The sequence below is a fragment of the Amphibalanus amphitrite genome, unplaced genomic scaffold, assembly GCF_019059575.1.
Source record: "Amphibalanus amphitrite isolate SeventyFive unplaced genomic scaffold, NRLGWU_Aamphi_draft 000127F_arrow, whole genome shotgun sequence".
Lineage (NCBI taxonomy): Eukaryota > Metazoa > Arthropoda > Thecostraca > Balanomorpha > Balanidae > Amphibalanus > Amphibalanus amphitrite.
Genome location: NW_024881622.1, coordinates 853,529 through 880,399, shown reverse-complemented (window position 1 = coordinate 880,399; position 26,871 = coordinate 853,529). Strand labels below are relative to the sequence as shown.

Below are 26,871 nucleotides of genomic sequence, written 5' to 3'. Positions count from 1 at the left end.
CGCCCGAACCCCGCAGAGCGTGGCGCCGCATACCGTCCACAGACGAAGCACGGACCACGGGTCACGGGCCGTGGGCTATCTCCGATTGGAGTACCGGCCCCGCGGCGGTACGACCGATACCGTCTATCCAGGGCTCTGAGAGAACGGCCAGCAATCGGACAGTGCCCGCCGTATCGGCATGGAAGCTTCGAGCGCAAACGAGGAGCCACCTAGTGTGAGACGGCACTCGTCGTTTGCAGTTCTCTGGCTTCAGTCCACAGCTTAGGATCACTACGACACAAATTAATCATTATAATGATTAGTCAACCATTCGTAAAGGCATCTCGAAAACTCGAGAAAAAAGTACTCAAGTCGTCACACGACAATAAAAATAAAGTGTTGAGGATATTTATTTCACCATGTATGGATAAATCGTTCAATGCAATGCTTGGGAATATCGCAAGGCAAACATGCAAACACATAAAAAAAACGTAAAACAATTATGACAGCTGACGTTTCTCTATTCGGTAAACACTGAACAATAAACATGCCACAATCATGAAATCATATCTAGTGCAAATTTTATCTCCGATAACAACTAGCCACATATGACAAATAAACACGTTAACAATATATAATCGCCATTAAAATCGTTTCCAGGGTGCATTCAGCTGAAGTCATGGAAGAACACTACGACACTCGCTAGATATTTGATAGGCGGGTTCTAGTCCAATGTTCAACGTCGACAATAACTGGTAAAGAAATTGAGGTGGAGACTTGTCTGGTCTGGTCGACTGGTCTAGGGTCGAACGTAAATGAGTCATTCGTTCAGCATCTGCAAACGACACTGACATTTTCAAACAAGATCGGATCGTTACGGCAGAGAGACGAGAACAATCGGATGACGATTTTCATGCACGCATCCACTCAAAACGGAGTCCCACTCCCCAGTCCCCCACTCTCATGTCACCGCACGAAACGCACGCGCCAGTCACCGTCCCCAAACCCCGCCGTCCGGGGAAGCTTCCGGACGACAGGGCAGACACGTCCTCACGAGAGCATCTCCCAGGGCAGCTTCATCGGCTCCGGATTCTGCAGGTACGACATCACCACCGCAGAGATGGAGAGCATGAAGCTGCTCAGGATCTGCTTGGTGTCGTCGTTGATGCGCGAGTTGGCGAAGCTGACACAGGAGCACATGATGGCCACCCAGGCGCACCACTTGACGCGCATCATGAGGCCGACCATGCTGAAGATCATGCCTAGGACGTTCATGTAGTCGGCGGTGGGGTCCTCGCCGGGCACCGGGGCGCTCGAGTTGGGGTTCACCGCCAGTGGCGACTTGTAGCGCGTCACGCGCGCCGGACGCCGCGGATCGGAGGAGTTGACGGTGCTCATTCTGCAGCTGAGTGGAGAGACAGTGGGTTATGCTTCACATATTGGCATGGGAGAATGTGGAATGCATTCTAAAATCATGAACCTGTAACATATCTCTCCTAAGTAGGTATGTAGTACATAACAATGTTAGCCAAAACAAAGCCAAGGGGAAGGAGGTGATTTTGAAGTTAAACCAGCTTCAAAGCAGGACCAACTTCTACAGCATTGTGTGCATACAAATAAATTGATATGGAAAGTTAAAATGTTTCTGACTAGCAAACACTTAAAAGGAAAAGGGCCACCTTTAACATGGGGATTGAAACTGAGATAGCCATCTTGTAGCCCGTGTCCGAAAACCTATCTGTCTACCTCCTTACGGCCGATTTCGGCCTCCATTCGTAGTTATCGGCAATTTTAAAAGAAAATACGCCAGGAATGCGTCCTTATCCCAGGAATGCGTTCTTATCCGACAATACAGCCACCCGCGGCGAGGCTTTGGTTTTTTACCAATCAGCTCCAACCAGCTCAGCTTTAACCAATCAGCTTATCTGACACAATCCGACGAGTCTGTCTTCTGAACGCTGATTGGCTTGAGTGTGACGTCATCGCTATGCCATCATACAGTAGGTGCCGTAGAGAGTATCAACATAGTACCAATATGTTAAATAGTTTTAAATACTTTTTCGCGAATTGTGCACTTCTGGCACCAGTTTTAAAAAGAAAATGAAAAATAATAATGTCAAAATGAAAAACAACGATATCTTCATATTTCACGAAGGTGGCCCTTTTCCTTTAATGCTGACTGCTTTTACCTATCCCAAACATTATTTGAAATGTTCCATCATCTGGCACACTACCTGTGGCTGTTTATTCTGTCTATCTATGTATTACTGTTGACAATCTCTTAGCTCATCAACTGATTTCTGTTCATAAACAGATTATGAAATTTTACTTTTGCTACATTGATATGCAGGTAGGTATGTAAAAGTAATTTTAAATTTAAAACAACTTAGATGATGTTTTTCGTACTCCAGCGTAGATGGGTAGCCACAGGGGGTGTCGAAGTCTAGTAGGAAAATCTGGCAAATTCCCTGCGTGACGTCACGTCGGGGATGACCGACGGCACCTTGCACTGAAAGATAGGGCAGAACGGCTATTTTTGAAAAATGATTAAAAATACTTTTGTGCTGTTATGACGCATAAAACGCTTATCAGCATGTTCCTCATCATGTGATAAAGGCATATCCGTGGTCGAAAGTAGCTGAGCCCCTCCCAATTTCCAACCACCGACCTCATAAGCAAAGGATGTAAGCGTAATCCTTAAGGGCGACTTTCCTATACATATCCGTACACATGCGTCCTTATGGAAATCGGTAGTGTGGCGATTGGCGACGCGCGCGACATCTGTGTGGCGACCAAGTGGCGACTGTGGCGACACCTGGTGGCTGCTTTTCTGCTGTATGTAGGCATTGGGGTTTTGCCAGATGTGGTTCCTACTGCTACACCACTATGTTGACCCAATACTAGAAAATTTATTTTGCTAGTAAAAGGCAAGCAAATTGAAAGTTGATTTATAAAATTGCTTATAAATGATTACGAGATAATAATAAAGAAATTTTGATTGAATAATTATTTAAATAATCAACCGTGAAACTATATTCTGGTAGGTTTAGTAGAAATAAGTCCGTGCAACCTTGTATTTAGGGCCTTGGGTAGCCATACGGCTTCCACGGTAGACAGTGATGACATCAGTCATTTTGCAAGCTCGTTAAAGAATTTGGGCTGTACGGGGACTCGAACCCCGGGCCTTTGGATTAGCGCTCCAATGCTCTACCTCTGAGCTATACAGACCAAGTACTTTAACGAGCAAAGAAAGACATCATCTCACGCTCTCAGTCCCAGCGGATAAAAACAACACCTAAGGATTAAAACAACTTAATTATGTTACTTGACAACTTCAGGTTATGGCTGTTCATTATTCAGCAATAAATAAATCAAAATTACCCTAAGTGCAAGACAATATGGTGGGGAACAAATTATGGAGGGCTGAAGGCAAAATCGGGTAGGTAAAACAAAACTACAGGCGGTTGCCGTTTATCCAGCCCACGATTGGCTGCCATTAATTTGTTAAATAACCTCTGAGCTTTGTGCATTGAACCTAACATCAGTGATCAAATTCATCAATAAATAATGGAAATATTGATTTAATGTGAAAATATGCACAAAATTTACAACATAAGCATTACACCGGACTTCAGTTTGAGTTTAAAACTGACATTGCATACCTTTCCAAACACTTTTTGACAAGCCAAAGCAACACAAAAGCGCATCAATATCTTCTCTGGTCAATTAGGAAGGTGCATATGATTGTAAAAATTCAAAATAGTGAGAAAAAAACAAATAAATAAAAAAATATACGCACCTCGAACACCGCGTCCAGCAGATTTTCTGTGTATGCCACAAACGTATCAACTGCGCCTCTTCTGCTCACGAAATGATTTGGAAGCGGAAGTTCAGTTCGCTACCATATGAAGTGTTTTCTTTATACGTTCGCGAGAAAAAGTACCGGAATCCAGAATAAAGCTTTCCTGCTGTTGGGTTACGCTCGTTGGGTCTAATTAGACCATTTCAGAGATAAAGCAGGAAGGGCGCCAGGAATTAGGAGATATTGGTTTTGGTGGGCACCCTGGTGACCCGACGGGGCTGAGCCAATCTCAAGGACAAGTAACCAAGTCTTGACGATCACCGCTCCCGGCTACGGGCCCGCCCCTGAGGTGGGGCTACCCAGATGTAACAAAGTTGCCCGTCCATTCAAAGCGTGGATGAAGAGAAGGATTTGACTATCCTGAGGATGGAAACGACGGAACGGAGGACCACGCTTACGCCATCCATTTTCAAGGTCTACCATGTCTAAACCAAGTTCAAACGGTGTGAGCGTCGCTCTACCCCGTTTCTGAACGTAGCGTAGCACCATCGTTTTAAAGCTGTACCAAGTTCATTGTCGTGTCATATGGTCCTTGTCAGTCAATACGATACAGCAAACCATTTTCACATCCATAACGCACAAATACCACTCCCAAACTTTTCGATCACAGACAGGCCAACAAATGTATTTTTGTACATTGTGACGCACGGCTTGACAGAACCTTAAAACGACTCCCTGTTCATAGCTCGATGATTGTAGCGAGATCCAGCAAACATCGGGGCACAGCACAGGCCGGCACCTAAACGTGCCACAAAATTCGTGAGGCGTTTCGAAGCCGACGATTTCAGTCGGCTCCTAGCGTGGAGAGTGACAGTGAGATAGTGACAGTGAGAAGTGATGTGAGAGTCAATGTCAAAACTACGATGAACAAACAGGTTGGCCAGTCAGCGTGGCCAGGCCACCTCTCGAATCAGTCCACTGAGCGCAATTTATGATAACATCGGTAGTTCAGTCAACTCCCATTAGGTCTGCATCGCATTCTCCTTTCAGCCGTCCATTCAGTCCAATGCCGCCCAGCCGTCCAGAGTCCAAACCCTCAGTCCCATGACAGAACGAGGTGCGTATCTCACATTCAAGGCTCATGCTGACCGTGCTCGACCGGTGCCAGGCCGGATCATGGTCCGTGTGGCACAACTCAGTTTATTGATGGTTAGCCATCGCATGACGTACCGTATCGCTCCATAGGCTAGCAGCTACCGGCGTTAGCTAGTAGGCGACGGCGATAGCTAGTGGGCATCGGCGTCTGCCTGGCGGCTACCCAACATACAGCCGACAGCAGCTGGTGAATTTCACCACCTCTAGCTGAGTGGATATTTCCCTCCCCACCACTAATGTGTGTCATCCTCGGGTGAGTTCCTCGGCTAGCTCTCGGCCGGCGGTGGCTCCTCGTCTCCGCGCACCTCCGGGTCGAACAGGTGACGCACCCGGGTGTCCAGCTTGACGGCCTCCAGGGCGTACAGCAGCTCTTCCTGCGTGGCCTCCTCACGCTCGTTGTCCAGCCACTGGCGGAACATCATCGCTGCTCGCGCCTCCGGCGTGCTCTGCTCGCTGATAAAGTAGTCCACCTGGGGAAGAAAGACGTGGTACTGGTCAACCTGATGGGGTTCGGCACGGTACAAAATCACGGGCAAGCCCTTTCGGGTGTCTTAAATTGATCGGTTACCCCTCATATCTCACCATGGCCTCCAGTTCCACGAACCAAGAAAATCAACGATATTTTCGTTCTTTCCGTATCCTCGACTCACCAATTCTTCACACTATTTATCCATCCATCTCCACTCTCCGTCCTCCACTTCCCACCCATCTCTCCACCTCCCCCGCCCACGGACGATACTTACCTCATCGGACTGGAAGCCCAGTTTGGAGGCCAGCCGCTCCCACTCCGCACCCAGACCGGCGGCGATCTTCTGAGTGAGCGCCTCGGTGACGGGGTGCACGCGGCGTGCGGCCGGCGCCTCCTCAGAGGCCTCCTCTGCGGCGCGGAGCTCCTCGGCCTCCGCTCCGCCCTCCGCTACGGCCTCCTCGGCCGCAGCAGCGGCCGGCTCACCGCCCGGGCCGCCGGCACTGCCGCTGAACTTCTGCACACGGGGAGAGGGGAGAGTCAGCGGATTAAAAACGAAGGAGACTCGGAGGGTCAGGGAAGACGGGCTCCTCTAGGGCAAGGCAGGGGTTTGTGGCGAGTTCCTCGCTACACTCACTATTCTAGCCGCCAGGACTTTACTTTCTATCTCAGGTTAGTCTATTTTTAGCAGCGGGCCTCTAAGTTAGAGCTCTATGTTGTTCATGAAGCAGCTTCCCTAGACCTGATACCAGTCGGCCCTGTCCCTAACAGCTCCCGATACCAGATACAACTCTGTCCCATCCCCGAGCACCCACGGTATGTCGCTGGCCACCTTCTTCAGGATTGTGTCCAAGTAGTCGGGCAGCGAGTTGGGGATCTTCTGGGCCGCCGCAAAAAAGTGCGGCGAGCGGCGCGCCAGCAGACGCAGCGCGCGCCACCCGTAGTCGCCGTTGTTGATCACCCTGCAGATAACGAAGTGGGATGTCAGGAGGGATGTCGGAAGCCAAGCTGTGAGACGACATAGCCAACGATGAAAACAAGCATGTGTGTTCCAAGTATGCGCGCTTTTGTATATTTTCGCCCGGTGCATTTTGTATGAATGGCAACGAGTAGGGTATTTTGTACTACTCTGTCTTATGGTAACAATGCATTATCTCAATTTCCAAACATAAATATACCATCGTGACGTTTCCACGCTATTCTCACTGGCTTCTGAGCCCTCCCTCCTGTATTATTGTCATAACCGCTGCGCCTTATATTTCTCTCCCTCATTCACTTGTACTGTTCCTCCACGCAGCTGGCCGGGTCCATCTGGGTGATGGCCTCGTCAAAGAACGTGTCCAGCGCCGGCAGGAAGTCGCGCTTGGTCGACTTGCACGCCTCCATGTTGTCAGGGCAGACGTTCCAGAGACGGGTTAGCTCCGGGCTGTCAGGCGATGGAGACGGAAACCCGTCAGAATGGTACCAGTATGACATTTACCGAGGGCGTACGCCAAACAACAGACATCAACTAAAAACAACTTTTTTGAATAAGTAAAGAAATGCAAGCTTACGGAATGCCCGCCACCTTTAATGCTTTTCCTGAAGTATACAGACAACCAACAAGACAATCTTCAAAGCTTCTTAGACTCTTAGTCCACCAGCACCACGCCAATCCCAACCAAGTGCCTCTCCCTCCCCATTCTCCCGCACTCACTGTCCCATCAGGAATTTCTTCTTGGCCTCTGCGGTCCTCAGCACGTCGCCGACTTTCCGTTTCTGTCTGCGGCGGGGCGCGGGCCGGCCGGCAGCCCGGTCCGCCGCCGGTTCCGCCTTCTCCTCCGGCGCCACGGGAGGTTTGAACGCCGGACAGCCGTCGTTCTTCCACGTGTTCCAGCTCTCCTCACGCTGAAGGCGAGAGGGGGCAGAGGAGGGGTAAGGACATGACACTCGATAATCATGCCCGAATTCCCGCAATACCTAATTCACGCAGAATGAATATCCCAGGGCATTTAAGACTGACAATAGCCACTCAAAAGGCAACAGCAATGTTACGGCTGTCACTAACGTAGTATGAAGTATGAACATTATCATTCAAACTGGGAAACATAGTACATCTTCAAGGTCAATTAACGCTAAGGCAAAAAACCGTTTATCACTAGAGCCAGTGGTAAAATGAAGCGCATACATGCCTTGAGAATGGTGCGGATCGTTTCAGCAAACTGTTTGCCGTGTGGCGGCGTTTCCGCGATCAGGCTGTAGACAGTCTGTTGAGTCTCCTGCAGCCAGGTCTGCTGAGCCTCCGTCAGCACCTGACCCTCGCTGAAACACAGCCAGCCGACAGACTGGGTCAGTTGAGAGACAACGGACTGCTGAGCTTTGGAAAAACACATGATTGAATGTGCCGTGTGTTGGCTGGCAGAGTCTGGTGATGGAAAGCAGAACAATAGAAACAAGGACTATGAGTGTAATTAAATATAGCATTGCAAGTTGCAACGTACTCCGATCTTTTCGTCTTCCACCGTAACGCTGATAAGTATTACGAGCCGATCGTTTCCCGAAGCCTACAACCCCGTAGTGCCCCAAGCACCGTCCCCCACCACTCCTCGTCTCACCTTTTGAACTTGACCGGCGACGCGAGGTACTGGAACAGGATGAGGAACTGGACCAGCACGAAGCGGCGGAACATGGAGTCGCTGAGCTGCAGCTGCAGCAGCTTCTGGGACGTCAGGTACTTGGCAAAGTACTCCTGGGTGTCCGACTCCAGCTGCCGAGGGAGAACGGAGCAGGGTCAGCGAGATGGCTACATCGATAGCAATCTGCCGCTAATATACGCTAGAGGTTAATTATTGCTCATATTTCATCGTTACATAACAGAAACTGAAAGATGATTTTACTAGCTCTGCCGTCCAAAGCCAAAACACAGTATCCAAGGTTTTTCAAATTTTACAGGAGAACGATTTTAAACTTTGTTACTTTGAGGTGTGATTTCTATGTGAAGGAATCAACATTCCGTGATAGGAAAAATACCATTAGAATTGTCTGATCTTGCAGAATTGATACATTTATTCAAATTTCATAATAATCATTATCATTTTACTTAGCATTCGATATGGTGTTTTGGCCTGGTTTGTATGTAAATTTTGTGCCTTTTCGCGAAGCAAAAACACCGTATCGCGTTTTATGCCCCAATACGGTGTTTTGGCTTGGATGACCTCCAAGTTACGGTTAAGCTGAAGCATGCAGTTTACATGATGAAATGATCCATCGACAATTGCCAGCATTCAGAATCATCGATGCTGCATCATGTATAGAAATAGGCGGGTCTATATGGAGTTCACGACAAAACTCACGAATTATTAGGGGAATGTTTTAGGGTCTAAGGCATTTCAGCAATACCTGCCAGACTGTCGTGTGGGAAGTGGCTCAGATGGAGGCTGCTGTGAGTGCAGCAAACAGGCGGTCCACCTCACTTCAGGCAAGGAAGCCAGTGGCGAATATCGAAGAGAGGCCGATCGTGAGTGGCTTGACGACGGGGTGACGGTGTCAGTATGATGAAAGAGGTGATGATACATACGATTAGGTCTAGCCATGCTCCTTCGTCCCTGGGTTACGGGTCTTACTTCTCAACTGAACAGTGTGGCAATACCTGAGAACACCGGCAGCGTCAGAAAGGACTGTTATCATGTGGTGTCCGTTTGCATCGTCTGGGACGATGGGTGTAGCCGGACGTTGAACTGGTGGAGGTATCTGGACGTGGCTGTATCACTTTTTTTGCTTGAAACTTAGGACTTTCACACAGTCTACAAAGGGAGAGCAGAATGTGTGATGCCGGAGAGTCGGAGACTGAAGGCAGGCGAGGGGGCGAATGTTTGTTGCATACATCGGGTTTTTCTACAAATTTGCTACAAGAAAAAGAGGCGCTAGAAATAATTAAATGAAGCAACGCAGGTTTTGCCATCTTCTAGTTATATGAAAGTCTGAGTTCCACGCATATTCAAGCGTTCACCGGCCGCCTTCACATGCTCCGAAAACAACTGATTTCTGATTCAGTTTTGGGTTAACTTACCTGGCACGGCTACGACATCGGCGTCCATGCCGGTGTTTTCAGGTTAGATCGACTTTAGCGTCAGTCTGGATTGTGAGGTGGTTCGATTGCACACTGAACACTGAACAGCATTCATCAGCGTCCACTTTTGGACTGTGTGAAAGACCCAAGTTGCAAGCAAAAAGTAAATACCAGATACCTCCACCAGTTCAACGTCCGGCTACATCCATCGTCCCAGACGATGCAAACGGACACCACATGATAACAGTCCTTTCTGACGCTGCCGGTGTTCTCAGGCATTGCCACACTGTTCAGTTGAATAGTAAGACCCGTAACCCAGGGACGAAGCATGGCTAGACCTAATCGTATGTATCATCACCTCTTTCATCATACTGACACCGTCACCCCGTCGTCAAGCCACTCACTATCGGCCTCTCTCGATATTCGCCACTGGCTTCCTTGCCTGAAGTGAGGTGGACCGCCCGCCTGAAGTGAGGTGGCTGCACTCAAAGCAGCCTCCATCTGAGCCACTTCGCCCCACGACAGTCTGGCAGGTATTGCTCTAACAGCTTACATCTTTAAATATTATTCCTCTAAAAATTATGTTGTTATCATTATTAGCCGTCAATTTTGTCATGAATTCCATATTGGGTAGCTTATTTCCTAAACACGTTGAATCATTCGTGCCAAAAGAGGGCATTTCAAGGTGATCGAGAGTTACCGACACCAACCGATGCCAAAATACCGCATATCAGTCAATACGGTGTTTTTGTCACTGGTTTTGTCGGAAACTTCGTTCGAAATCAAAGCCAGAAGACCGCATCGCACGTGAAACAGTGGCATGAGAGTGGCATAGGTTCAGCGTCCGCCAAGGCAAAAGACCACATCGCTGTGATACGGTGTTTTGGCATGAGTTGACGACTTGAAACAACTGGGTAATTTCACAATCGCACTCCACACCGGCATTTTGGTGGAACCAAGTAGCTAAATCGTGGTTTATACACAAAAGCCATAATACCTTATCGGATATAATAAAAATTATCTATATAAAACTATAAATGGTACAGCTAAACGCAGCGTCAAAAATGGATTGTCCTGGTATCAAAAAACATATTTCGGAAAAAATGGCCCATACGGTGTTTTGGCTTTGGACGGCAGAGCTAGCATGAACATTTTATAGGTACTAAACAGAATTCGATAAGGTCTTCACGTGGCTCTCCGTATATAACTGATTCGGCAATCGAACGCCCCATTCCCAGGGAAGGTGCTTAGATAGAATTACACGTACCTTACTCAGATGTGAGCTAGAAGATTCATCCAGCTTGAACCCCGTGAATGCCGCCAGCACGTCTGTAGTGTACTGCAAATGCACAAACACATATTTGGCATCAGACATGCAATGATATAAGCTTACACTGAACCAGCATTCAGAATCACTACTCGATCATAACCGTTTCGCGCTTTCACGACAACCGCACAACTCTTCCGTTTGAGTGAAAAACGATATACAATATTTTGAAAGAACCCTGCATGCTATAGATGGTGGTGTTGCGTATGACCAGTACGAACCGGCAACAATAATACTAATGAAACTAAGGGAGGCACCGTACCGAGTTGAATGCCTTCCAGGGGACCTTGGAGTAGCACTGGTTGGGGTTTCTGAAGAAGTCCTGCAGCGCCCAGAACTTGCGGTAGAGGTTGTAGTCCAGCGGCGGGCTGCAAAACACACGTGGAGCTGAACGGTTAAATTGAGAACACGAACAGAAAACTGCACAGACCGAGGAGAAAATGTTTGAACAAATAAGCAAAAATAACCCTTACCCGGCCATCCCACCACGGTTTCTCCAACTCCCTCTAAAATAGATCAGCCCTTCACCAACACCCTCCCACCTACTCCCCCTCTCTCACCCGGGCACATCTGGCGCGTCGGCCGTCGGCGCGGGCGCCGAGGGTTCCTCGCCGTCCTCGGTCATCTCGACCACATCCTCTCCGCCGTCTCCGTCACCGAACGCCGTCAGGTTGTCCAGGTTGAACTCACTGATGACGTTCAGGCCACTGCGCTCCGAGAGCGGGAAGAACTTGGCCAGGAAGAGCAGGATGCGGCCACAGAAGACAGTGTTCTGTGAGCGCGACAGGCGCCGCAACAGATCTGAAGGCAGGCGGCAGAGACACACCGTGAGGAGTCGCCAACGGTTCCTGGAGATCGCAGCTAATACATTCATGACAGCAGTGGACCCAGTATGGCTACGAATATAATGACTTGAAGTCAGACAGAGAACAACCAGTCACAGCAAGTACGTGAAATCCACTCACCATTGCACATCCGCAGCAGGTTATTCTTGCAGGCGTTGAAGAACATCTCCTCCTTCCAAGTGGCCACATTATCCTCCACGAAGGCGAACAGCGCCTGGGCGCCGTCCAGCGGCAGCGCGTCGAAGCTGTCCGAGAGCAGCACGATCGGGGTGGTGGGGGAGCAGCGGTCGGAGCGGGCCAGCCTCACCGACAGCTGCAGCACGGCGCGCAGCTGCCGCTCGGCCTGACCGGTCGGCGCCTCCTCGGCCACGGAGGCCACGCGCCGCCGCAGCGCGTGGTCCAGACAGGCGCGCTTGTCGCTCTCCCTGCGGGACAGAGAGGGTGTGAGGGGTGGAGGGAGGCGGGGTCAGTCGCAGCGCGTGGTCCAGACAGGCGCGCTTGTCACTCTCTCTGCGGAACAGAGAGGGTGTGAATGGTGGCCCACAAAAAAGGTTTACGACTTAGCGACAAATCACTGGCCAATGAAGAGTAGCTAAAAATAAAACAAAAAAGAATGGCAAACTAACGAAAGAAGAAAAACTCACCCTCCTTCTTTTCCTGAGAAGTCAGCTTCAAGCCGAAAGATCGTCTCCTCAATGTCTCCATCCTTTTCACAACCGGACAGGTCGGACTGCGAAAACAAGAGTACAACTCATTAGCAGAGAAACAATAAAAATACACAGCAGGCAGTGGAAGTTGGAAATCAGACGAGACTAAGTCCGATTTAGTTTTGAGCCTGAAAAAGCTATACTGTGGTCGGCACTGGCCGACATATGAGACCACCGCAAAAGAACTTCTCTAACGGTCTCCGCAGACTCCCGACCATACATAAGGACGGCAGCGCTCCCTCTGGCGTGAATCCCGGTAGACGTAGGTATCGTCCACCGCGTGACTGCCGTGTGCCACAACAGTCTGCGATACCGGTGTCAGCTGCTAGATCAGACAGCTGGTACAGGTCTGAACTCCGTGCTACAGCTGGGAAACCAGCTGCCGCCACCGCAAGCAGGGGGGGGGGGGGTCCACAGTCACTGACATATACCGACTCCGACTCCGCGTTGGTCACTGGCCGGGCTCTTGCAAAATAATTCCACTGGATAAGAAGGTAGTTCTGCCTTGCACAAGCCCTCCGTGAACAGCTGCCAGTGAGCTGACACTAAATGCAATGCAGCTGGTGCACTGTGTGCAATCAACAAAGCCTACTTTGGTGTCCTGCATGACTGCCAGATAGCTGTTTGAGCCCTTCTGCTGTTTCCCAACATCATACAGCAGTGTCTCTGTCAGTGTTGAGCCATTTCTTCATCTCCTGGTCTGTTGGGAGGAACAGTTGGTGGCAGACTGAGTGGCCAGTGGCCACTGTAAGGACATTCAGTAACTGTTTGACTTTGCAATGGTGGCAGTCAGAGAGGATGGACAAACAAAAGATGAAGCATATTCAAAGGACAGTGGTATAGTATCCAACAAGTTTCAACTATGAGGGCTGGTTATTACAGGTAGATACATAGTTAGTGGGTAGGATACTCTGTTTTTGGAAAAAAATATAATCAGTAGTCAACACACTACTGAAACAATGTTGATAACTTCCTGTGGCAGTTGAACAGGTTCCACAAGGACCATGCATCTTTTCACATGAGAAAAGCAAAATGTTGGCACGTTCATAACTCCAAAGTTCAGTACTTACCAAAAAGTCTGTGAATGTATCATTGAAGCTAAACATGATAGACTTGCAAAAATATCTGAAAGGAAAAACAGGCTGTCAAACCATTAACATACAAATGCCAATTACCTTCACGATAAGGTTACAAGGCAGATGTCCTATTGTAACCAAAGGTTTATGTCCAATACCTTATCAAAAACGACATTTGTTAGATTTTTTTCCTTTTGAAAACAAGCCTTATTTCATGGAAATTTTGCAGCCAACTTAAGTATTTACTTAGTACTAACTTAATAAGTATAGTAGGTACTAACTTAAGTAAGTACTCTTAGCCAGTTTGGCTTGGCCCATTTAGGGCAAAAACTGAGCTACCTGGAAGTCAGCTCTCCCATTTGGGAGTGGGACTGTATTCTTGCTGCCCAATAGGTACACCTTGCTGATCTGCCTGCCAAGCTTTTCAGACTGACCTACAGGCTACAGGCAGCAATCATATAGCAGGTGTCTCACATGCTACCACCCATTTGTGAAAAGTAGCTACTCTCCAGTTCTTGAGATATTAACACAGATTTTTTGCTTTGGGTTGCACATTGGCAGGTTGTAGGTTTATAGCAGGGATGCGGAGCCATGGAAATTTCAGACGGCCCACCTTAATATTAGTTTTGAGTTGAGCTAGCCAAAATGGGGTCCCTGGCTTGCATTTACTGGTTTGAGCACTCACAACATTGAGAGGTATCGGCAAGGCCATCTATAGAAGGTACAGTCACTCCCCCGCCGACCAATCAGAGACAGATCCTGAGTGACGTCATCCCTGATGCTCGCAAGGGGTACTCCATTCCTTTGCAACGTAAAAATGACTAACTTCATTTGAAGATTATTGATGGCACTCTGCACATACCGCTCAGCCGTTGATGTCAATGGAAAGCCCAACTAATTTTCCAGCGACAAAAAAGAGCAGCAATATGCTAAGAAATGCTCGGTTTTGAAGATATAGACGATTTAAAAACCCTCTGCAACAGCATGAAAGCAACGTAAAAACGCATCGAGCTTATATTTTTACTATGGATAAATCATTTTTCAGTAAGTTTTTAGATATGGTATAGATTTAAGTTACAACTTTATTACAATATTTTCATTACTTGAAACTTTATTTCAAAATATTATTTTCAAAAATGGCAGCTGTTGGCCAGTAGCTTGGGAGCGATTGTGGCGCTCCGCGCCATTAATTGTCCTGTGGCCCCCTTGTGATGTCATCAAAAGTGGAGTGACATGGGCCTGGGTATCGGTAACCCTGGCGTCACCGGTAGCTTTTTCGTTCAAGGCTAAGGTTTCCTGTATCAGGCCGCCATGCCAGGCCGAAGCATGCTGTGACGTCACTGGGTAAGAGAAGATAACGTAAAGGACTCAGGCAGACTCAAATCGACTCAGGCAGACTCAAAATGACTCGACCGACTCAAACCGATTCAGATCTACTCAGACTGACTCAAACTAACTCAGACCGACTCAATCGACTCAAATCGATCCCAATCGACTCAGACAGACTCAGGCAGACTCAGACCGATTCAGATCGACTCAGAACGACTCAGACAGATTTAGGCAGACTCAGACTCTGAGTAGTTCTGAGTCTATCTGAGTCGGTCTGAGTCGATCTGAATCGGTTTGAGTCGGTCGAGTCAGTTTGAGTCTGCCTGAGTCGGTTTGAGTCGTTCTGAGTCTGTCTGAGTCGATCAGAATCAATTTGAGTCGGTCTGAGTCAGTCTGAGTCGTTCTGAGTCTATCTGAGTCGGTCTGTGTCGATCTGAATCGGTTTGAGTCGGTCGAGTCAGTTTGAGTCTGCCTGAGTCGGTTTGAGTCGTTCTGAGTCTGTCTGAGTCGATCGGAATCGATTTGAGTCGGTTGAGTCGATCCGAGTCAGTCTGAGTCGTTCTGAGTCTATCTGAGTCGGTCTGAGTCGATCTGAATCGGTTTGAGTCGGCCGAGTCAGTTTGAGTCTGCCTGAGTCGGTTTGAGTCGTTCTGAGTCTGTCTAAGTCGATCAGAATCAATTTGAGTCGGTTGAGTCGGTCTGAGTCAGTCTGAGTCAATCTGAATCGGTCTGAGTCTGCCTGAGTCGGTTTGAGTCTGCCTGAGTCTCTCTGAGTCATTCCGAGTCTGTCTGAGTCGATCGGAATCAATTTGAGTCGATCGGAATCAATTTAAGTCGGTTGAGTCGGTCTGAGTTAGTTTGAGACGGTCTGAGTCGACCTGAATCTGAAAGCATGGTACCAAGTTATCTTCTCTTCCAGTGACGTCACAGCATGCTTCGGCCTGGCACGGCGGCCTAATACAGGAAATCCTTACCTTGAACGAAAACATTACCGGGCGGTGTTTCACAGGCTGCTGCTACCACGCTGCTATCAAATTGCGCGAGCTGACGTCACACTTGTGGTAGTGTTGGAGCAATGGGCCTGTTGATGTCTCCATGGAAACCCAATTTGACAAGTCGTAAAATCGGCGTGCTGCTATCACCGGTGAAACAGGGCCCCGGTGACGCCAGGGCCCTGTTTCACCGGTGATAGCAGCACGCCACTATCAAATTGCGCGAGCTGACGTAATGTGATGACGTCATACTGCTGACGTAAGGGGCAATTCTGGCGCATGATTACCGCAATATTGTTTTACGTCATCAGCTAAATGTTCGAAGTTAATGTCCAAATTTTTCCTAAACCCAACTTCTTTTAAATACATCATATTGAAAAAATATATACCAAAAATATATATACTATCATGACTGCGTAAACTCTTACTTTTAGGCTCATACGTCACTTAATGCCGCCGCCAAGGTCGCGGCAACCGTGCGCCGGAACTACCCATTACGACAACAGTATGGCGTCACGACATGACGTCAGCTCGCGAAACGTGATAGCAGCTTGCTGCTATCACCGGTGAAACAGGGCCCCGGGTTACCGATACCCAGGGCGGTGTTTCACGGGCTGCTGCTACCACGCTGCTATCAAATTGCGCGAGCTGACGTCACACTTGTGGTAGTGTTGGAGCAATGGGCCTGTTGATGTCTCCATGGAAACCCAATTTGACAAGTCGTAAAATCGGCGTGCTGCTATCACCGGTGAAACAGGGCCCTGGTACCTACCTACCAGTACCTATTACACCTACGTGTTGTTGATGCAACAGCTGCATATTTCCAATCTCACAGCGTGTAAAAAGTAAATCCATCACTTACAACACCTACCTACCAAACTCCCCTGCTACCGACTACCTCTTCGACTCTCACGCCTTGCTCTCACACAAGGCTCTTCGCGCGCACTCCCTGCACCCAAACATATAAGGGAATCGCAAAAGCCGGCAAAACGTGTTCTATGGTCAGAGTCTTTGAACGCTTACAGATAGAGAAATGGCTTTTTGCTGATGATATAGCAATATGGGTATCCCACAAAAACTACAAACAGGCTTATTCTATATTGCAAACAGTGGTTGATCACTGCGTTAAATGGTGCACAAAATGGGGATTCTTTTTGTCAGCACCAAAATCAGTCATGATGGTCTTCAAACGTGGACCCCGTCCATCGCTTGAAAGATCCCCACACATCGATGGGATTAAAATACCTTTTTCCACGTCACACAAATTTCTAGGGATCATTTTGGATACTAATCTAACCTTCCGTCAACACGTTGAGCACCTAAGAGCACGTTGTATTAAACGAATCAATGTCCTAAGATGCATATGTGGGTTTTCTTGGGGTGCGGACAGGAAAACATTGCAAATGTTGTATATTGGGCTAATCAGATCTACGATTGAGTACAATTGTTATCTGTTTAGCACACTGTCGCCCAGTTTATGCAAACGTCTAGAAGCCGTTCAATCAACGTGCTTGAGACTTCTAACTGGGGCTTTTCGCACATCGCCAGTTCTTGCGCTTCGTGCAGATACCGGCATTCCAGCACTTGATGACCGACGCGTCTTTCTTTTCCTCCGCTATTACTACAGAGCAAAAAGTGTTCGAAATCACATTGCGGTACCAGCAATGGAGGCGAGGAAACCAAGAACCCGACGCCCACTGCGTAGATCGTGCTTTCTACCCGGGTGCCTTGAGCAAGCTCATCAACTGCTAAACATTAGGCGCACTGAAGTTACTCTAAATCCTCCTATGATTCCATTTTGGCTCCTCAAAGACCTATCCATTGAATTTCTTTTTGATTATAAGAAGACCAGTATACCTCCGGTGGAAGCTCAAATGCTCTTCCAGGAGTATGTAGAGCTCAACTGCGACTCTGCTTTTTTCTTCACAGATGGCTCATGTCACGAAAATCAGATAGGTTCAGCAGCCGTCGGCCCTGGGCTTAGGTTTGGGACCCGGCTTCAAGAATTTACGACAGTCTTTAGTGCCGAAGTTCACGCAATCGAAAAAGTTATGGAGCACATCAAGGCAGAAAAGATTGATCGGGCAACCATCTGTACTGATTCGAAATCCGCTCTTCAAGCACTGGAAAGGACCGATAATGTTACCCACCACGGTATCTACAATATTCTCAGGATCACATCAGATCTCAATGAGGGCCAGCATGTGACCCTTCTTTGGGTTCCAGGTCATTACGGTATTGCAGGAAATGAACGTGCGGATGTCCTCGCAAAGGAGGCTGCAATGCGACCTGATCCAGTTGTGGAACCTATGGCCCAAGGGGACGCTATTCATATGATAAAAATCAAATTCGCCGAGTACCTTCAACGCAAATGGGACCAACATCATGCTGCACATATGTATGCGATCAAACGAGAACTTAGAACATGGGTCACATGTAACCAACCAGACAGGATACGCGAGGTGACCCTGGCCAGATTGAGGTGTGGTCATACTCGCCTCACCCATGGCCACCTTTTTGATAGGACGGGCCCTCCGATTTGCCACACCTGCGACACACGCATCTCCGTAGAGCACATTTTGATCGCATGCACGGCATTGCATCACGAACGAAGACACATCACTAACTATCTTGCGGTACAACACCTTAAAAACGACCTCCCGACGCTTCTCGGGGACGACACAACATTGACAAACCTGGTACTTGATTTCGTCCTAACATCACCCTACTCAGAGCTACTTTAACGGCCTTGACTGTTAGCAGGCGCCCGTTTCGCTACCACCAGGCTGACTTGTGATACGGGATGGGTCGGGTTTTTCGCTGGTGCCGAAACACAGAGCTTCGGTGGCAGACGGGTTTTCTCCTGCCGCTGGAGCAGGCTTAGAGGCTCAGCGGCCCAGCGAGCTACACCAGCGGACCCCGGCCGCTGAACAGCGGCGGCGGCCGGGTTGAACGACCACAGACAACCGTCGGCCGCCAACTGCAGCAGCGACAGATTCCCCATCCTCCAAACCATTCCTTTCATCGTGACGCTTAAACATTCACAAACCCCATCCCTCCCAGCGACATATCCCCCACTCTTCAAACCATTCCTGTCATCAAACTCTCGTAACCTTACCATTCACAAACTTCCTCCTTCCCTCCCTTCACAAACATCAATTTACCGGTAAGTTTCACTGTCATTTATGTGTCTTAACGTAAATTCATGGGTTTTTTCCCATATTCATGGCATAGTACATGGATATGGGTTTTCCCATGTTGTCTTGCTGTAAAAGTGGCCACCGGTCTTAGTTAGGACGGCCGGTTTGTTTTGCGCGGCGTAGTTAGGTCGCCGCCCTCCTCGCGAGGCCGGTAACGTAAGTTAGGGCCACTAAAAAAAAAAAAAAAAAAAAAGCCCCCGTTTCATGGGAAATATTGAAGCGCTAGCAGCTCTCACAAAATAATGATTTATTAGGAACACACAAAATTTAGGTCTTTCTAATAAATATTCAGGCCTATGACGTAGCGGAAAAGTTGCAAATTTACAGTGTAAGTGGTGCATAAGTTTTTGTTTTTATGAGATCCACGAAAGGTCCAAGAAAATTTTTAATTAAACTTCATTTAACATTTCATTGTTCTTCACTGGAGACTCATCCTTTTATCCTTTCCTCAAATAAAAACTTCTCAAATGGCATAATAAATCACTGACGTCAAATATTTTGCTTTGTGTGTGTCACAAAACGTTTCGTTTAAAACTGTCTCATGTGCGCCAATTGCTGCCTCAACGCGTGTTGATTGTGGTGCCTGCCCATCAATCAACTTGAACTGCATAGACTGTGAAAATCACATTTTGCACCGTGGACTTAAAACTAAACAAAAATCATGCCTATCGTCACAGACCATATAACCCAGAAAATTGCTCATACAATCATTTGCTCTTATTTCCTAAACTTAACAGGCACACTTTGTCATTTGTGCAGAAATACCTAAATTAGTGGTGCCAATTGGAACTTGAACGTTGGGACAGAGAATTCCGATTTTGTCCAATGTCTATTGTCTGATTTGGAATTTGGTTGGACAGAGGCAGCAGGTCTTGAATGACATTGGACGATCACTTCTTCATCTCGGCATGTTATAATATAGTCGTGTATTCTGGCATTCATTGTGAATAGAAAGCCCGGCCCAGCTCCTGATATGATAAACTCTTGAGCCGGTAAAAGTGTATCAAAAGCAAATTAAAAACAGGGTTTGTAAATAAATGCATAATTTTCAGACATCTTAGATCAATGGCTGGCTTAGGCACTTGTCTAAGCTGACAGGCAGTCAATGAAAATGCTTGATATTGGACAGACTTGTGTTCTGTCAATTTCAATCTAAGGAGGATGCATTTTTCCTAAGATGTTTCTATTTTGTGAATTTCTCCAGTTTTTAAAGGGTTCAAAAGGCAGGTATAGCTGTAAGCTGTGTGGAACAGATGTAGATAGACATTTATATTTATGTTCCAAAATTGAGCTTAAATCTGCATTAACTACTAAGTTCATCCTTTCATGAATACCAATACAATTTTGTCAGGTTTTTCTCCTGTTGCTTTATCTTATACAAATCTTAAAGAAGAGTTCATCTAGTACAGAAGCTTCTGGTTTGCACTTAACCATAAATCAAAATAGGTAGATAGGTAGGTACTTACCTAGCTATTGTTTTCTAGACACATGGTATGAAATTTTCCAGGAGTGCCTAAAGCATTTTAGATGAAAGATTATTGAGAACTAGAAGGCATGTGGTTGGTGATGTCAATGTGACTGCAATTAAAAGCCATTGATTAGTGTGGAGTGCAGCTATTGCTGGCTTTTCAATTTTATTCACAACATGTATGAGGCTTCATGGATGATTCTGTCAAATAATCAAGTTGTTTTCCCTTTTACAGATCATATTAAAGAAGATTCTACACCTCTGAAGAAATGTCATCTAGTTCCTCCAAAAAAGGAGTAGAATATTATGCAGAGAAAGCAGCCAGAAAATATCTTGGCTCTGGCGAGTCAGCTGTGGTATCTACATTAATTTCCTATGTGAATGCTGGGTATACCAAGGACAAAACAATCAGTAAGTAAAACAGATATTTTTTTTTTGTTGGCACAACATAAGGTATTTGGCAATTTGCTCTGTGAGGAGTTGTGCCTTCCAGGTGGTTTAGAAGTTCATCCATTTTTAAAGGTGGTACCTAGCTTCCTTTTATAATGCTAGTTTTTTTGGCTACCTGGGTGAGATGCCACCAGCTGTCATAGCTTGCTGCCAGGTGATGTGCTCCATTTTTATCGAATCATGCATCTATTTTCCATGTTCTCTAACCAACCAATGCTGACTTCTTTCCCAGGCAAGCTCTCTTCTTTGGTTGACCCAGCAAAGGCGAATAAACTAACAACACGTCTCTATGAGACCTTAGAAGAGAAGAGGTTGGGGCCACAGTACTCATCAAAGCGGTCTTCAGCCGCCGCGGAGACGACTCCTGCCGCCAAGAGGCCCGCCGCCCCAGCTGCCGACCCACCCCAGAATGGCGCAGCGAAGAAAATGCGCTGGGACCAGCCGGCGGCCGCCCCCGCCCCCGCCCCCGCCCCCGCGGCGGCTCCGACGGCGGGGGCGGGGGAGGCCGGCGGCAAGGCGCCGCTCACGCCTCAGCAGGTAGGTCGGTAGGATAGCGAGGCCACTATCGACTTATGGGCGGTTCTTGAAGTACAAAATGCAGAAATCAACATTCACCATAGCGATAATACCACATGGGAATTTAAGAGAAAAACTTTGACGCTTACCGTAAAATATGCATTTAACGATTTTCCCTTGACGTTCCCTTGAGTTCCCTTTCCCACGTTCTTACCATTCTTCGTCTCTTCTCATCTACAGATAAAGGAAATGATGGCAAATGCCCAGAAAATGATAGAAATGCGTAAGAAGACGCTGGGCGCGCTGCAGTCTCAGGGCGCGGCCCAGTCGCCGCTGATATCGCAGCCGCCGTCGCTCATGGCCGGGCCGCCGCCGCCGCCTCTGATGGGAACGCCGAACCCTCTGATGGGCGCAGCGCTGCCGCAGCCGGCGCTCGGAGCCGGCGGGGGCACCATCGACTCGCCGTTCGCTGACAAGGCCAAGAAGATCGCAGACCTGCAGGTGAGGATAGTTGATGGATGTAGTGGTGGTAAATGGGTGCTGAGACGTGGTCGAGTCGACCAGTGAAGGAAAGGCTGATGTAATTGTGAGAGGAGGCAGGCTAGGCTATAGGAATTCGGTCTGTGGTTGTATCGGTCTTGGTCATACGTTTATATTCTCTTTTACCTATATCGATCTCTGTTGGTTGATTTATTGGGCTTAAGTTGAAAACAATTATCAACTAGCAATCAGTACCGTTTTATTCAGAAGCATTTGCTTACTTTGCAGCTTTTTTTACTTCTATTGAAGCGCTGCCTTTGTTTTCATGAGGCTTAGTAGTAAGGTCCGTTCTTCTCTGTCTCTCTGCCTTCCTTCCACTCATTCAACGCACCTTCACCTCCCACACAGGCTGAGATCGCGGCCAAGCTGTCGAACCTGCCGGCGCGCTCCACGGATCCTGCCGACAAGCCGCGGCCGCTGATCCTGGACGACAGTGGCCGCACGGTGGACGCCTCGGGAAACGAGGTGCAGATCGCCGCTCGGCTGCCCACGCTGAAGGTGAGGGAACTTGGGGCTGCGGTGAATTGGGTGATGTTGAGAGTATGATGGGTGGATTATTTGTGGGATTTGAGTAGTGTTTAGGCTCGAGAAGTGTTCTTTCATGAAATATGATGAAGAGTGCACTTTGATTAGATGTAAGCTAGTGGACGGTGGTGTATTGTACGTTGGTTGGATTTATGTCTTATGGGCGTCATGTTTACATCACGAATCGGTAGAGCTTTCAGGCTACTTGTAGCTATCAATTTGTTCTGTGCGTACTGCCTCTGTGCTATTTTTGTTCATAGTCATCCTGTCAAGGAACGGCTAGAAACGTCTGGGAGTGTTTAAGAACGTCGCCCCATGGCCCATGATGATACGACGTTACCACCCGTCTGACTGCATATTCCACGCGCGTGCCCAGGCGAACATCCGCGCCAAGCGCCGCGCCGAGTTTCGGCAGCAGCTGCAGGAGCGGCCCACAGAGGATGTCAGCGAGGCGGCATTCTTCGACCCGCGCGTCTCGCTGCGCCCCTCCACCCGCGGCCGGAGGGCGTTCAACTTCCACGAGCCGGGCAAGTTCCAGCAAGTGGCGGCCAGGATGCGCACCAAGGCGCAACTGGAGAAACTGCAGGTAAGTGGGGATGGGATGGGTGGATGGGGATGGTTGAAACGAAGCTCGTTTGACTGCGTTCACGGCTCGTTAAATGTAGTAGAGATTATGAACCAATTAGACGTTAGATTGGGATGCTGCTGGGAACGCATCGTGGCTGATTTTAAGGCATTCAGTGGATTTTGATTGTAATAATCAAACAGCTTGGTGGAGATGATAATGAGACTAATGTTATTCGTCTCATTTTGACTGAAATATCGACCCACGCGTCAAATCTTGCGTCCTGTATCGACAGAGCGAGATCTCCCAGATCGCGCGCAAGACGGGCATCTCGTCCGCGATGCGTCTGGCGATGGTGGCCCCCCGTCCGGCCACGTGGCAGCCGTCGGTGGCCGGCGGGCCGCCGCAGATCGAGTGGTGGGACCAGGTGGTCACCCAGACGGACACGTACGAGGCGGCCGAGCAGAAACCCGAGGAGGAGCGCTACGAGGGCATCACCAGTCTGGTGGAGCACCCCGCCCAGATGGCGCCGCCCAGTCAGTACACGGCAGAGGCCGGGCGGCGGTAGGGGATAGCCATACTGCGCGCGGTGATGATGATTATATGCGTTATTGGTGCTTTTTCATACTCTTGTATTCACTTAATATGCCGAAACATTGAGAGAAGTGTTTCTTCTCTTTTCAACTTGCCGTTTTAGCTTTGTCTGTTGATTTGATATTAGCTCAATCTTGCTTTCCGAGTGAACCCCGCCTCCAGATTGCCTTTCTAACAGTTACTTATTCGAATTACGGCAAGCACACCGACCGTGGTACACTAGCTGACCTTCCCACTGACCTGATCACGCCGCCTCCCTACAGCCGACGGTGACAAGAACGTGTTCCTGCCGGTGCTGCTCACCAAGAAGGAGCGCAAGAAGCTGCGGCGCACCAACCGGCGCGAGGCCTGGAAGGACAAACAGGAGAAGATCCGACTCGGCCTGGAGCCGCCTCCCGAGCCGAAGGTACGGAGATGGGGCTGATCGGATTCGGATCTATGTTTTGGTTTGAGATTTAGGATGTGTCATTCGGATGGGGTAGGACGGGTCAAGGGCTGGGGGTTTTGACTGAATAGTTCTGTTCTCGCTGAAGATCAGATTTTGTTCACTGACTTCAGTGCAGCCTGCTGTTCTCAGGTCGTCGATGGCCTAACTTGAAAATGTTAGCTGGTCTGCAGTTGTCAGTTTGACCCTTCGTTGAATATGATTGCGTTATTTTCCAAGAATTACTGTAGATCACAATGCTTACAATTGTAACGTATCCAGCCACGGCCCCCTGCACATGACCCAAGTGACGCCATAAACTGACCGTGCCGTTCAACCCCAGGTGCGGATGTCCAACTTGATGCGCGTATTGGGCAACGAGGCCATCCAAGACCCGACCAAGATCGAGGCGCACGTGCGCGCCCAGATGGCCAAACGTCAGAAGGAGCACCAGGATGCCAACGCGGCGAGGAAGCTCACTACCGAGCAGCGCAAGGAGAAGAAGATCAACAAGATCAAGGAGGACACGACCACCGAGGTGCACGTGGCCATATACAGGTGAGCTGAACTGTGGGAGGGAGAGGGTGTCGGTGGGCATCCGCGGCTCATCGGTAGTGACTTGAGCTCCACGAGGCCGAGTTAGAAGACGTGCACCCATGTACGAGATGTATTTTTTTTTTTTTGCCGTATTATTACGTCCTGTTTTGGCTCGATTGATTCTCGTTTTCGAGACTCATTTACTCTGGTAACCAGAGTGTGTGGACGAAAATGTTAAGGTTTCTGCTGCCAGACGTAACACTGTAAGTTTTGCTTCATTTTATTTATTTAGTTAGTTTTGTGTTTTCGCCGTGTTGGCGAGACCTGCCCTTGACGCCGCTGCCGTTTTAACCAAGTCTGCCCCATCTATATTACAGGGTGACGGACTTGTCAAACCAGGCCAAGAAGTTCAAGGTGGAGACGAACGCCAACCAGCTGTTCATGACGGGCGCCGTGGTCCTCTTCAAGGACGTTAACGTGGTGGTGGTCGAGGGCGGGCCCAAGCAGCAGAAAAAGTACAAAAGGTGAGCGGTCGCCGGCTGACACGGTGCTGGGGGTGATCTGTATTGCTGAAGCGGTAAACTGCTCCCATCTCACAAAATGGGTGTAACTCAGGTGTCTCTTTTGGAATATTGTTTACTTTTCTACTGTAAGAAGGACGATAATACGAACTCATGCGCTATCTGTTAACAGCTGTCACACAGTGAAATTTGTACGCTAACATGTCTATTTGTTTATAGGTTGATGCTCCAAAGGATCAAGTGGGAAGAGGACATGGTGAAAGGAAAGGAGGACGAAGAGACTGAAAACAAGTGCACTCTGATCTGGGAGGTAAGTGACTTTGCACCGATCAACGCTGCATAATCTAGTCATTCCCATTCATGTCCGTTTGACGGATAGATCAAATCTGATGAAAAGATAACTCTCGGGTTTTAACTCCAAACCAGTCATTTCTTCTTGCCACGTAACGTCACGTAAATACACGCTCATTCGGAAACTTTCATAATTTTATTTATTTTTGACTCATTAGGCTTGAAATTCATTGTGTCCGTCACAGGGTACCACGAAGCAGCGGAACTTCGGCAAAATCACCTTCAAGCTGTGCCCGAACGAGAGTTTCGCTCGCGAGTACTTCAGGAAGGCCGGAGTGGAGCACTACTGGGACCTGGCGCACAGCTCGTCTGTCCTCGAGCAGGAGACCACGTGATCAGCGCTGTGACACACGCAGCGAGACGGGACAGAGTCACGTGGTCTGACACACTGCCGGCGGTTGATCCGGAACAGGCCACGGAAGCGCTGCCGCTGGCACCAAGGCCAGATCACGTGCTGATGGAATTGATTTTGGAGCAGTGTTACGTGATTAGTGGTTACCCACGCCGCTGATGGAAAGTCACGTGATGGGCTGGACACGTCTCGGGTCAGTTCCGCGCAGCAATGTGTGCTATGTCGGCGAGTACCAGGCGATTCCACAACCCTGCTAGCCGTGGTTCGGTGCGGTACTACTGTGGCTGGCTGACGCGTCGAGCGCTCATCTTTCTCCCCTTTTACACGTCGCGGTCCTCTCTCACGCCTTGGGCCATGGCGACGACACTGGTGCTGCTGTGAAGAGTCGCGTCACTCTGAATCAGTGGAGTCGAGGGGAAACTGTTGTGTCTGGCCGACCGGCTGGCCGTGCGGGCTCTCGTGGTTGGGATGTGCCGCTCTCGCCACTGTGTGGTGTGGAACAGTGGATGAGGAACTGGTTGGATGGCGGCGGGGAGTTGGGAGACCGTCGTATTGCGTGGCGTGACTTGCCAGTGGTGGGACGTTAGGTTCGGCGGCTTTGGAGGTCTATAGAAGCATGAGGTTTTAGGCGGCCCCTTGACCATACGGTGTACGAATCCGGTGACATGACACTACCCATCACCGATAGCGAAAAGCCCGTGTGAGGATCTCCCTTGCCCGCCGAATCGGTTCGGAGTTGTTGAGCTGGTGTGAGTGAAAATATAGCCGAGTATGTCTACCTATGCTTTTTCTGGCATCGACTAGGTATGCACTGCCACTGACACATAGTGGCAGTGTCAGTGGCAGTGCATACCTAGTATGTAATGGTAATGAAGCACCTTTTTCGAGCAAGAGGGAAAGTTGATCCGTGTGTGGTTCTTGCTATAATGTCACGAATGGTGATAAGCAGGAGCGGCGCTGAATGTCACGGGGCGTTGGCGCTCACTGAGAGCAAAGATCGTTAGCGTCGGAGTAGATTCGGGAGGGAGCGTGTTGATATTGACCAAGTGTTAAAATCGATGGTAGAAATTCAGATGTCCAAATCTAGCAGCAGGCGCCAGGC

At 48.7% G+C, this 26,871-nt stretch overlaps 3 protein-coding genes across 11 annotated transcripts; 1 reads left to right on the top strand and 2 right to left on the bottom strand.

Annotated features, from left to right (window-relative positions):
• Window positions 1-371: 371 nt before the first annotated feature.
• On the bottom strand, window positions 372-3,852 carry LOC122381804 (PAT complex subunit Asterix-like). 2 transcript variants are annotated; one of them, XM_043366464.1, is made up of 2 exons: window positions 3,779-3,852; window positions 372-1,384 (listed from the first exon to the last, which is right to left on the bottom strand). In XM_043366464.1, exon 2 carries the CDS (start codon window positions 1,375-1,377, stop codon window positions 1,030-1,032), a length of 348 nt encoding a protein of 115 aa, XP_043222399.1. In that variant the 5' UTR covers window positions 1,378-1,384; window positions 3,779-3,852; the 3' UTR covers window positions 372-1,029. The 2 variants fall into 2 exon arrangements, with proteins under 2 accessions (XP_043222399.1, XP_043222400.1); XM_043366465.1 differs by lacking the exon at window positions 3,779-3,852 and adding an exon at window positions 3,642-3,778.
• Window positions 3,853-4,445: 593 nt separating this feature from the next.
• Window positions 4,446-16,553, bottom strand: LOC122381802 (THO complex subunit 1-like). The gene is made up of 14 exons (XM_043366454.1): window positions 16,522-16,553; window positions 13,400-13,454; window positions 12,267-12,352; window positions 11,743-12,047; window positions 11,338-11,578; window positions 11,040-11,145; window positions 10,718-10,789; window positions 7,997-8,148; window positions 7,574-7,703; window positions 7,099-7,289; window positions 6,679-6,828; window positions 6,218-6,364; window positions 5,680-5,920; window positions 4,446-5,406 (listed from the first exon to the last, which is right to left on the bottom strand). Exons 2-14 carry the CDS (start codon window positions 13,433-13,435, stop codon window positions 5,203-5,205), a joined length of 2,061 nt encoding a protein of 686 aa, XP_043222389.1. The 5' UTR covers window positions 13,436-13,454; window positions 16,522-16,553; the 3' UTR covers window positions 4,446-5,202.
• Window positions 16,554-19,231: 2,678 nt separating this feature from the next.
• Window positions 19,232-26,547, top strand: LOC122381803 (U4/U6 small nuclear ribonucleoprotein Prp3-like). Of its 8 annotated transcripts, none has more exons than XM_043366462.1 (13): window positions 19,491-19,505; window positions 20,630-20,805; window positions 21,077-21,287; window positions 21,339-21,381; window positions 21,601-21,861; window positions 22,249-22,398; window positions 22,802-23,011; window positions 23,286-23,526; window positions 23,848-23,990; window positions 24,352-24,566; window positions 24,923-25,069; window positions 25,286-25,376; window positions 25,603-26,547. In XM_043366462.1, exons 2-13 carry the CDS (start codon window positions 20,664-20,666, stop codon window positions 25,750-25,752), a joined length of 2,004 nt encoding a protein of 667 aa, XP_043222397.1. In that variant the 5' UTR covers window positions 19,491-19,505; window positions 20,630-20,663; the 3' UTR covers window positions 25,753-26,547. The 8 variants fall into 8 exon arrangements, with proteins under 8 accessions (XP_043222396.1, XP_043222397.1, XP_043222392.1 ...); XM_043366463.1 differs by lacking the exon at window positions 19,491-19,505 and adding an exon at window positions 19,512-19,541; XM_043366461.1 differs by lacking the exon at window positions 19,491-19,505 and adding an exon at window positions 19,232-19,254 and having other exon boundaries at window positions 21,077-21,381.
• Window positions 26,548-26,871: the final 324 nt, after the last annotated feature.

Excerpts from the sequence above, each read along its gene's own strand:
- LOC122381803 (XM_043366461.1), top strand. The coding sequence starts at position 20,664 with ATGTCATCTAGTTCCTCCAAAAAAGGAGTAGAATATTATGCAGAGAAA. Across the intron at positions 20,806-21,076 it reads TACCAAGGACAAAACAATCA|GCAAGCTCTCTTCTTTGGTT; the intron begins GTAAGTAAAACA and ends CTTCTTTCCCAG. Across the intron at positions 23,527-23,847 it reads CGCCCAGATGGCGCCGCCCA|CCGACGGTGACAAGAACGTG; the intron begins GTCAGTACACGG and ends GCCTCCCTACAG.
- LOC122381802 (XM_043366454.1), bottom strand. The coding sequence starts at position 13,435 with ATGTTTAGCTTCAATGATACATTCACAGACTTTTTG. Across the intron at positions 7,290-7,573 it reads CGATCCGCACCATTCTCAAG|CGTGAGGAGAGCTGGAACAC; the intron begins GCATGTATGCGC and ends TCTCGCCTTCAG. Across the intron at positions 5,921-6,217 it reads AAGGTGGCCAGCGACATACC|GAAGTTCAGCGGCAGTGCCG; the intron begins GTGGGTGCTCGG and ends TCCCCGTGTGCA.
- LOC122381804 (XM_043366464.1), bottom strand. The coding sequence starts at position 1,377 with ATGAGCACCGTCAACTCCTCCGATCCGCGGCGTCCGGCGCGCGTGACG.